General features: G+C 33.7%; 1 protein-coding gene across 9 annotated transcripts in view; it reads left to right on the top strand.

Annotated features, from left to right (window-relative positions):
* Positions 1 to 12,132, top strand: part of Rab3gap1 (RAB3 GTPase activating protein catalytic subunit 1) — a 163,332-nt gene that overhangs the window by 98,071 nt on the left and 53,129 nt on the right. For all 9 annotated transcript variants that reach the window (XM_087195707.1, XM_087195712.1, XM_004836111.4 and 6 more), the window contains 5 exons: positions 2,385 to 2,466; positions 3,529 to 3,597; positions 5,209 to 5,282; positions 8,839 to 8,931; positions 9,388 to 9,557. In XM_087195707.1, the coding sequence (XP_087051833.1) occupies positions 2,385 to 2,466; positions 3,529 to 3,597; positions 5,209 to 5,282; positions 8,839 to 8,931; positions 9,388 to 9,557 (488 nt within the window). The remainder of the gene's footprint in view (positions 1 to 2,384; positions 2,467 to 3,528; positions 3,598 to 5,208; positions 5,283 to 8,838; positions 8,932 to 9,387; positions 9,558 to 12,132) is intronic.

Below are 12,132 nucleotides of genomic sequence, written 5' to 3'. Positions count from 1 at the left end.
AGGTATTTCTTTAATCTATGAGTGTAAATGATATTCAAGTACATTTAATAAGAAATTTAATAAAACTTATAAATAATTATAAGGTTTTTATTAGCTTGAAAACATTTGTCAGTCTTATTCCCCTAAATAAATATTCTTCACTGTTTATTTTTGTTTTAAATAGGTGGTTATTTATAGGATTAAAGATAATTGGTAGACTAGCGATGATACTAAAATTAATATAAGCACCGGGTGTGGTGGCACACCCCTGCAATCCCAGCATTTGGGAGGCTGAGGCAGGAGGATCTCCATGAGTTCAAGGCCAGCCTGAACTACATAGTGAGACCCTGTCTAAAAAAACAAAACAAAATAATAATAATAAAGTTAATGTAACAGATACTTAGTCTTTGGCAATTATTTGTACTACTGCTGTTTTATATAGTGCTGGACAATTTGAAAACTGTAGCTCACAGAGAACTGTATCATAACTAGCAAAGGAAAATAAAAGCTAAACTTAGAATAATATAGCCAAAAGACTCACATGTTTGTGTCAATAATTTATTTCTTAGACGATACCCCTGGACAGTTTGTAATCAGATTCTAGTTAGATGCCTTAATTCCTACTTTCTTTTTCCTTTTATTCCAAAGCCACTCCATTATTAAGCAGTTTTGAAGATTTCCTAGGGCAGAAGCAGGGGTGGGGGAGGGGGAATCTCAGTGCAAGGGCCTGGATTCAATAGCTAGAACCCTCATCAAAAAAAAAGATTTCCCAAGGTGGTTGTGGTTTGTTGATGATCTAAGAAGCTCAAGGGCTAGAATCTTAGCATTTTAATTCTGATTGCCAATAAGATCTTTGTTAATGTCCTATTGCCAGTGTTTAAAAATAGAAACCTTTCAGTGGATTGAAGGCCATATAAATCCTTCACATTTTTTCTTATAAAGGGGAAGGACTGACATGCAAGGTGAGCCAGATACTGCTTGGCATTTTATATACTATTTTGTGTAATTCTTATTTTCCTGTGAGATAGGAGTTACTATATTAATTAACTAGCCTAATGTCAAATAGTCACCAAGTGGTAATGTTCACATTTATACTCTAGTCAAACTCTTAATTCCCTTATACTTTTCAGTCCACAATGTTGGTTTACAACTTTTAATTCAGTTAAAACTTTTGTACACTTATATTCTAGTAATAATCTTTAACTTACCACTTTGTGAAAATGTTTGTTTTAAATGTTAAGCTCTTCAAAATTCACATCTTCTAACAAAGGTAGTCATTGTGACCTTTATTATTACAAACATACTTTAGTTGGAAAAGTGGAATGAATTGTCTTGAGAAAATTTACTATCAAGTAACAAGGCCATACGGGACAGGGATTTAGCTCAGTGGCAATGTGCCTACCTCGTAAGTGCAATGTCCTGAGTTCAGATCCCCAGTACCAAAAAAAAAGAAACAACAAACAAGTAATAAGGCCATATTTCATGACTAATTTTAGCAATTTACGTAGGGCAGAGACAGTTGTCAAATGTGATTTAAGCATATGTGAGGAATGTTCATAAACTTAGCAATACAATTTCTGGTATAATGTGAATAATTAAATATTGCCATCTGTATTATTTCAAAGAGAAATCTTTTAAATGTCTTTGTCTGATATCGGAAATGGAACTCAGGACCTTGTTCTTGCCAGGCAGGCATGGCACCACTAAATTACATCCCCAACCCCTTTTAATGTCTTTCAAAGAAGTGTTTGTTAGTTCCTTAGGACAGATGGTACTAAGGACAGGGGGTTACCCTGTGAATTCTCCTCCAATTTTAGAGACTATTTATATTGGACGGGTAGTTCTTTCCGAAAGTATAAATATTTCCATGTACTGTCAACTAAAATATAATTTTATTAATAAAAAATCTGCTGGGCTGGGGATGTAGCTCAGGGGTGCTGCCGCCTGCCTGGCAAGTGCAAGGTCCTAAATTTGATCCCCAGTATCCCCCCTCCCCAAATCTGCTAATTTGTTGTTCAGAAATTATTTACAGCAAAAATGAATGAATGTAGGCTAGTGATTTTATTTTTTTAATACTTAAGTTATATTAATCATATTCTTAGAAAATGGCAAAATTGCAGGAATATTCTGTTCAGTAACAATTAAGGATTATTTCAGAAGGCTAAATTTATAAGACATGGCTTAAATGAACCACTGCATAATAGAAATACATGTATCTTTTTACTTACATTCTTGTTCTCAGGAGACGTCTTTAATACTCAACTATAACATGCTCTAACTTGCTGACTTATTATATGTATTCTGTTATAGGCACTTTTAAAGCTATAATCTTCTAAAGATTACAGCCTAACTAGATTCTTATATAGTTCTTTTTTGCCAAATGGAAAAATATTTCATTTGTTTAGATATAGATGCTCTGGTAGGAGGAGAAGTTGGAGGACTGGAGTTTGGCAAGTTACCATTTGGTGCCTGTGAAGATCCTATTAGGTGAGAAGTTGAACCTATCATTTGAATTATAGCATTGTTTGTTTTACTTTTTAAATTTATATTGACATCAACTTTACCATACTTTATGATACAGTAGCCTGCTGGAACGAATATAGTACTGGAAATAAATATGTCTGCTTTCTTTAATTTGTAATTTAACTTGAAAACTCTGAAATTTCATGTTTCTGTCAAAAGAAACATATTAAACATGTGGACCAAATCTGACTAGTAGTTTGTTTTTATGGATCTAGTAAACTCAGAATGGTTTTTATATTCCTAAGCAGTTTAAAGAAGAACAAAACAAGAATATAGCAGAAACTATACATGGTTCACAAAGCCTTAAAATAATCTCTCTCTGGCCCGTTGTAGAAAAAGTTGGACAACTCCTGATTTATACCATATTTTTCAGAATTAGGATATAATTCACCTACCATGAAATTTTATCATTTTCAAGTATACAGTTCAGTGGGTTTTTTAAAGATTTATAGAGTTTTGCAGCTGTCATTACTATAATCATAAAACATTTTCTTTATCTCAAAAAGAAAGGCTTTGACTCTTGGTCCATCACTCCCGCCAAATCATCCAAAACCTTCCAGTTCCAGGCAAACACGAACCTACTCCCTGTGTATGGATTTGCCTACTCTGAACATTTCATGATGGAGTCAAATATGTAGCCTCTTATATCTGGCTTCTTTTACTTACTATGTTTTTGAGATTTATCCATGTTGTAGCATGAATCCTTTATTATATTTATAGCTATAAATATGCCATTGTATGAATATATTGTATACCATATTAGTTGATAGACATTTAGATTATTTATACTTTTGGTTATTAATAGGGGTTTTAATAGCTGCAAAAAATTAACTTCATATTGATGTGCTATCATTGGCTAAACCAGTTCTCAATTTATTGGATTATATATAAACCACTTTTAACATAATTGTATATACATCTGGTTATTTCCTTAGAATACAGTTCTAGAAAAGTTGCTGAGTCAGAGGATGTGTGTGCAAACAATATTAAAGATTTTGGATATATTTTATGTTTTGTTTATTTTAGTGAACTCCATCTAGCAACTACATGGCCTCATCTGACTGAAGGGATCATTGTGGATAATGATGTGTATTCGTAAGTACGTTAAAGAACTTCAGTAGAATAAATTAACTACCATTGGTTAGTAATTTTCTTTTTTTGTTTACATCAGTTTTTAATGAGGTTGGTTGATTTATTTTTAAAGGTCACTCTTTAGACCTATTAATTACTGTATAGATTACAAATGTGTTTTAGGTTGCTGGTTTTGAAGACATGATTCTTAGTTCAGGGATATAATGAACAATTTGAATTGTACTGTGATTTAGCAAAGATGTCTATAAGCTTAAGATTCAGTGCATAATTCTTTTGGACTTGCCTTAGATTATAAAAAAGCATTTCATGAAGGACTTTGAAAAGATGATCATCAGAATGTGTGGGAATAATATTTGATCATTTAATGTTGTAGGTAATAAAATATCCATGCTCTATGCTCCTGTCCAGTGGAAATAACTTGAAAACTGCAGCAACCATTCTCTGAGAAAAATGTAGCAAAAGAGGGAGGCAATTTTAGTACTTTCCCATACTGGATGCAAAACAGTGAGAAATAGGACACTTTTGCTTTTCATAATTAAAATAAATTTGTTATATTTGTTGATGGCAAAAGTAACTTGAATGCTCTTAATTAGATTATTTAGGTATAAAGAAGCAGACCTATCATCACATTACTTATAGCCAGCCAACATCTTGGTGTGTATCTTTTTAAAGTTTGAATTCATATATTACTTTGCTTTATTCATTTAATATATTTTATATCTTTTGTGTCAGTCACTGTAGATCTACTTTATTTTTTTATTTTATCGTAGTTTCCCATTAAGTGGGTCCAGTAATCTACTTAATTTAGAAAACAGAGCACTTTTGATCTGGGGCAAGCTTTTATAGTCTTTAATAATGCTATTATAAAAAAGCAGGTTGTGATGATTGTGTGCACTTGCATGTTTCTCATTCTTTTTTATTGTATTCTTAAAATATATTTCACTAGGGTATTAGGGCACATTGCTTGTTGAGAATCATTTTTATATAATTTTAGGTTATTGTGTTTTTTATTTTATGTAGCCCAGGCTGGCCTCAGACTCAGGGCAATTCTCCTGCCTCAGCCTCCTGAGTGGTGGGATCACAGTTGTGTGCCACCACGTCCGGTGGTTATTGTGTTTTGATTTTGGTATTTATATTTTGTCTAAGAATTTGATTTACTAAGATTTTTTTTTTTTGATTTACTAAGATTTTTTTTTTTAAAAAAATACTTAACCAGGCCAGGCATGGTGGCATATTCCTATAATCTCAGCTTTCTGGGAGGCTGAGGCAGAAGGATTGCAGGTTTGAGCCCAGCCTGAGCAACTTAGCAGGATGATTACAATAATAAAAGGGCTGGGGTATAGCTCAGTGTGAAAACCCTTGGTTCAGTCCTAGTACTGGGGGAAAAAACTTATCCAAATGGCCATGTATCTGGAGGCAGCAGTAAGTTTTAAGAAAATCAAAATGGATTGCTATTCTTTGTATAGAAAGCTTTCGTTAGATGTCATTTTAATAAGTTCATGAATCTTTTGGATTGTGATAATCTTATATATAATATATAATATCTTATATATAATATAATATATTATTGATATAATATCTGATATTATCTGATAATATTATTTTGCATTTTAGTGATTTGGATCCTATTCAAGCTCCTCATTGGTCTGTTAGAGTTAGAAAAGCCGATAATCCTCAGTGTTTGCTAGGTAAGATATTATGTTTTGTTTCTAAAATATCATCAATCCAGCTATCTTCCAAATTAGGAACCCTGATTACATTCTTTATACTGTACTTTTAAAAATTTTATTCATGTGCTTTTGATACACGTATGAACACATTCATCATAGGAAATTTGTACCTGTACACGATGTATCTTGATATCTTTTCCCTTCCTTCCCTTTCCTCTCTTCCCTCCCTTGTTCCCCCTCCCATATGAACATAATTCTTCCTACTTCCCAATCTATCATCCATTTTGATCCTTATTTATACCCTTTGGGTTTCTCAACAAGAGAAACAATGTGATATTTAAACATGTGTCTGATTTATTTCACTTAAAAGTATGGTCTTAAGGTGCATCCATTTACCTAAAAAATGTCTCGTTATCCTTCTTTATGCCAGAGTAGTATTCCATTGTATATAAAAATCACCTTTTCTTTATCCATCCATCGATGGGCATCTGAGCTGTTTCTAGATTTAGCTATTACAAATTGTGCTGCTATAAATGGTGTGGATATATATACTGCACTTGTTTTCACCTTACCTAGAAAAATTTTTTTTTAACATTTATGATCTCCTGAGTAAACATAATGTAGAAGAAATCTTTGCCAACAGCAGTGAATCCTTTTGAATGGCACTAGCAGGGTTTTTTCTTGTCTTTTAGTTTTAATGAGTCTACACCTCAGAATTCTCTGTTTTCTTATCTCAGTTTTATTTTTCTTACACTTTTATGTTACTCCCTTTCCTTCCTCCTGTAGCATTGCCTGTATTTTCTATTTAGTATATTCTTCTTTGCCTTTGTAGTTCCTCTGGACCTGTGGCATATGGGAAAGCACTGATTTTGACAGTCTTCATTATACTTCTTCTGTAGACTTGTATAGCACCTACAAATCTATTTTCTTTTATGGTAAAAGAGGAGTAAATACTTCTAACATATTTCATAGGATTATTTGAAGGATTGTTACCAGGTTTTGGGGTGCTAGAGTCTCCTTCTGGAGGTGATTTCTAGGTTCTTTGTCTTAAAGAATTAGTCAAGACAAGTACTGACAGTAGCAAAGTTTTACATTTATTAAAGATAGGTAAAGAAGCAGGCTCTGCAGAGTGAATTTTGGCCAAGTAAAAGTAGGAAAGTTAAGTGTTGTATGCTCTACAGGACAAGAGCAGGCTACCATAAAAGAACACAGTAGGAAAAAACTCAGTGTGGGCTGTCCTTTTGTATTTCTCCCTTCATCAGGTTTTAGCCAATTTATGGAAAAGCTGCTTGAGTTCTCTCTAGAAGTACAAGTACAGGGATTTGGGAACTGTTCCAGAATTTTATAATTAGCAGGCTATGCCTACTTTTCTGCCCAGTTTTGCCACGCCCTAGTCTCCTGCCTTAGGATTAAGTGACATACATTTTTTAAGATACTTTTTTTTTTTTGGTACCGGGGATCGAACTTGGGTCATTGCGCTTGCGCAGCAAGTGGCAAAACCACTGAGCTAAATCCCCGGCCCTAAGATACATTTTTTTAAGATACATTTAAAAAATAATGCAGTAATTGCTCTTCAGGTTCCATGTCTGGAATTGTGTCTCCCTTCCCTTTTTCATAGGTGTATCTCTATTTTGAGGTCTTCTCAAGCATTCCCCTCTGTACCTTCCCATATTTCCTGCTTCTATTTAGTACACATGAAAATATTTTCTCTATTTCTTCTCATGTTCATCATGCCACTTTCACTCATAATTGCCTGATATATTCCAACCATTCAATTGATGGTGACTATATACTTATTAATGACAGTGATCTTACATTTTCCTAACGCATTCTTTTTTTTTAAAGCTTTTTATCATTCACTTTTTTGGCGCATTGTTTGTTTTTTGAGACAAGGTTTTGCCGTGTAGTTCAGGCTGACTTTGAACTCACTATGTAGCCCAGGCTGGCCTGAAACTCATGGCAGTCCTCCTGCCTCTTGAGTGCTGGGATTATAGGTGTGTGCCACCACACCTGGCTATCATTGACCATATGCTATTAATCCATTGCCAATTAGCAGTTGCCATTTATGCTAACTGTGAAGAACATAGGTGTTTGGGTGAATGTGGGGCCTTGGGAAGTTACTGAGTTAACATGAAGGGTTTCAGAGTTGGAGAGACCATGGTTCATAGCCTAAAACTGCTAGTTTGGGCAAGTTTTTAATCTTGTCAAGCCTTGGCATTCTCATCAGGAAAATAGGTAACAATAGTACATATTTCATAGGATTGGGGGAATCAAATGAAATTGTGTGCCTGTGTGTCTATGTGTATCACATTTAACAGAATGCCTATCATATAGTAAATGCAGAATAAATTGTTTCTGCTGTGTAATCATTGAATTATTACATTATGAAGTTATTTACTAAATTGTTTCCCAGTACCCTGTTATTTCTCATCTACTGACTTGTGTGGTAAATTCCAGACTACTTTACAGTTGAAAATATTCTCATTTTAAGTTACTGTTCCATAACCTTACCTCTTTGACTAATTTTTGTGAATAGATTATCTACCTCTTTGACTAGATTTGAATAGATTTTTGTGAAAAAAATCCAGAAAATATTTTAGATTTGTATAGAACTAGTTTGTAAATTCTAAAACTTAGATGTACTCCTTGCATTGTATTTTAGTGCTGGAGGGTCTGGTTAAGCTTTAATTTCTTGGTGCTAACATACCTTGTCACAGCTCTTTAGAAAAAACCCATTTCCCCTTTCTTATAGTAAAGATATAAAGCACATCAGTATGCAACAGAAGCAGAAATACCTTCAGCTTATGTTATTTATCTGAATCCTTTAGAAACATATCTTTAGAGTTTTTCAGTTTTTTTTGTTTTGTTTTGTTTTTTGGTACCAGGGATCAAACTCGGAACCTTGTGCTTGTGAGACAGGCGACGGAACCACTGAGCTAAATCCCCGACCCCTCAGTTTGTTTTTTTAATAGATTCAGAGTAGTAAGGTAACAAGGAAAGATGTCTACTTTATACATACTTACATAATTTAATACTTACACAATTTTTAATATATATTTATCTCATTTGAATGTATTAAAAATGCTTTCATGTTATTAGTATACTTTTCCCTCCTTTCATTCCAGAGTAATTCTAGATAAAACTTTTTTTGTTTTGGTACCGGGGATCGAGCTTGGGACCTTGCGCTTGCGAGGCAGGTAGCAGAACCACTGAGCTAAATCCCTGGCCTGATAAAACTCTTTTAATATCCCAGGACATGGAGAAACAGGAAGGTAGAACAGGCTACTTTTGACTATAAGTTATTTTTGGTTTTTTTGGTTTTTTTGGTACCGGGGATTGAAGTTGGGTCTTTGCTCTTGCACAGCAGGCGGCGAAACCACTCAGCTAAATCCCCGGCCCAATAGGCTATTTTTGAAATAGGATTAATTTTTGTTTTCTTCAGAGGAAAACCTGAATATTTTTTTCTGCTGTGTCTTAGTTAATTGCTTGTATGAAAAGACATGTACTTTTATTTATAAGACTGATTTCTTTCAGTTAAGTGTTAAAAATGAGTAAAATTGTTTTTTCTATGTAGGTGATTTTGTCACTGAATTTTTTAAAATTTGCCGTCGAAAGGAGTCAACTGATGAAATTCTTGGACGATCCACCTTTGAGGAAGAAGGAAGAGGTGACCTGTTTTTCTTTTTAACATTACTTTCAGGTGTCTCAACCTTTTTCTTTGGCACATTTTCCAGCAACTTTTCATCTATTTTTCTCATTTTGAATAAGTTGGAGAAGCAAGTTTTGATGTACTAGACAGATGCCATTTCTCTCTAGGCTATTCCCAGAGCTAAAGACATTTAATGCATATAATAAGTTCTTTCTACCAAAAAAAAATGAGATATTTTGAAAAGCAGGGTTTGAGAGGCTGATTTTTTTTAAGTCCGCTGTGGAGAAATAATTTGCCACCTTTGTCATTCATTTTTGTGTCTGAAACTGGATATGTAGATTAAAATTTTACAATTCTGAGACCTTGTGACATTAGTAGAAAAAATAGCTAAACTACACTGTCATCAATTTACTCCACACTTTAATCTGCTAAAGTTGGTGATATAATCTGTATTCATTTCTACTCTTTTTATAGAAATGGCTGATATAACTCACGCTTTGTCAAAGTTGACAGAGCCAACACCAGTTCCAATTCATAAATTATCAGTTTCAAATATGGTACACACTGCAAAGAAGAAAATACGAAAACACAGAGGTGCAGAAGAGTCACCCCTGAATAATGATGTCCTCAATACTATTCTCTTGGTAACTAAATGCCTTATTTTTGTATGACTATATGCATAAGCATTTATTCTTTCTATACGTAGGCACCAGATTGGGAATATAAAATTAGTAAAACAAATCCACTTTCCCAAAATTCTTTCAAGTTAATGGGAAAAGAAAGTAATAGGTACAACCTTATGTTGCATGTGAGAAGTCTGGCAAAAGGCAGTGAGAACATAGTAGAAGGTACATATGTCTCTGTCTGGGTAATAGGGGTCATAGACTGTTTCATAAAGAGGCCTACTTGAGCTGAGTATAGAGTAAAGGTTTTTGAAGTAGAGGAATAGCAGAGGACCGAGAGAGCATATTGAACAGTTGGTGTTTTATAGGATGCTTCACTGGAAATGATGAGGGATGAGGTTGGAGAGGTAGCAGGTAATCTGCTGTGCTAAAGCACTGCACTTTAACTTGCAGTTTAATATCATTTTAAGCAGAAAATCAACATGATCAGAATTGTATTTTTGAATTTTATTTGCCAACAATGTAGAGAAGTCTATGATGACTAGATGGGGATAAAGAAGAGGGCCAGGATGGCTACTCGTTATAGTGTCATTGGAATGGGCCCAGCCTGGGAGCCACATGGACCAGGGGTTAATTCTGACTTACTGGATGACTTTGAATAAGTCACTTCACAAGACTAACAAAACCTCGTGAGGTTGTTGTGAAAATTAAAGGCCCCTCTGTGGTACTGCCTAGCATTTAATAGGTCTTTGATAAATGATAGTTTATCATTATAGTTATAATTATATTTTTGGCAATTTGTACATTAAGACAGTCTTGGGAAAAACCTTCAAGAGTAATGTAATAAAGAGAGTATTGGACTGGGAACCTAATGTTTAATCTTGGTGTGTATCTTGCTGTTTAAACAAGATTTCAGCCAAATTTTCAGCGTGAACATTATAAAATGTGCACAGTGATATTTAACTCACATCATTGTATGAAAATAGGTTAATTTTGGTAAATGTGCCTAGTATTGACATCTGGCTTCTAGTAAGTTACTCTAATTTTTTTAAGTATTGAATATTTTGAAAGTTAATTTTAAAAAGTCTCGTGAACATGTTCCATAATTTATTCCAAAGTATACATGATAAGAGGAATTAGTGGTCAGCAGTACCAAACAGTTTGGAGGAAAACTGATAAAAGGATTGAAAATAAATTTCTGTAGAGAAGGCTCCTTCAGAATGTATCCTTGGAGCTTATTCAAATTACAAAGTTCATTTGTCATATACATTGAGTTTTTAACCACTTCTCCCTACACAAACACAACAGCAGAAACTACATAGAAAAGATACATTGGTCATCACAGGTTTACACTGTTTCTCATTTTCTGTGTATCTTCCATAAAGTTATGGGTCTTTACTATCACAATTTTAGTATTGTATATATGATGAGTATCCAATCTTTTGGCTTGCCTGGGCTAGATTGAGTGGGGAGGAATTATCTTGGGCTGCATTTAAAATATGTAATATTATTAAGTAAGTGACAAAACTTGATTTTTTAAATATTCTAACTTACTAAATTTTTTACAAAAATAACAAGCCTAAGTTTAGTAATTAAATAAAACTTACATGTCTGCTTAACAACAATAAATGTTTGTCTTCACAGGTATACACATGTAGGTGGGTTGAAATCCTATTATTAGTAAATGCTGCATTTTACTTGCTAAGTTGCAGAAGTGCATGTAACTTCTGATGTAAGTGGATTTCAATTTGATTGTGATAGGTACAGGAGGTGGCATTAGCACTACATTTTGTCCTCCCCTACACAGTGTTCTGTTGTCACCTGCACAGTTGGAGCACCATACAATTGAGTCATGAAAAATATCAAACACAAAAAATCACATAATAGTGGTAGATAAAAGTTTATGGTCTTGTGGACCTGCATTATTATCTGCCCAGGGCTGCATGCAGCCCATAGGCCACAGGTTGGACATGCCTGACACATATGAAAACTTATCGATGATATAACTACAGAGTCTCATGACTACTGTATATAGGTCTTTTAAAATTCTCTTTTATAGTTTTGTCTCATAGTATTATTGCTTCTTTAAAAAATGTAGTAACTTTTTGGGCCAAGGATTTTTCTCCGTGGTTTCGCCACCTGCCTCACAAGCACAAGGTCCTGAGTTTGATCTCCGGTACAAAAAAAATTGTAATAACTTTGGATTAGTATGAAATCAGTGAAGAGATTTTTTTCACTATTTAGTTCACAATTAGATGGTTGTTTTATGAAAAATTTTTTATTTCTTAAATTGGCTAGTTACATAAGTCTTGTGTTTTTTGAAGAAAAACATAAAATTCCAGAGAATGTAGAACCAGTTGGCCAGTACAATAAGAACATTGTTTTAATGGTAAATTCATTGAAAATTTAGTGTCTGTATGAGTTATAAAACAAAGCAGGAAATGTTGTCTAACATGTGAATATTCTTTTTTCCCTGTAAAGTGTTTTTTAAAATTAATTTTATTAGTACATTTAAGGTATACAATATAATGACATTCATCATTGGAAATTTTCACCTTTACAGAATACATCTTGGTTCTTATTTTTTCCCCATTAC

Source organism: Heterocephalus glaber, unplaced genomic scaffold (assembly GCF_053883595.1).
Source record: "Heterocephalus glaber isolate CG9 unplaced genomic scaffold, H.glaber_assembly_v1.0 deba00000347, whole genome shotgun sequence".
NCBI lineage: Eukaryota > Metazoa > Chordata > Mammalia > Rodentia > Bathyergidae > Heterocephalus > Heterocephalus glaber.
Note: the sequence above shows the minus strand (reverse complement) of the source record. Positions and strands in the feature narration are given on the sequence as shown.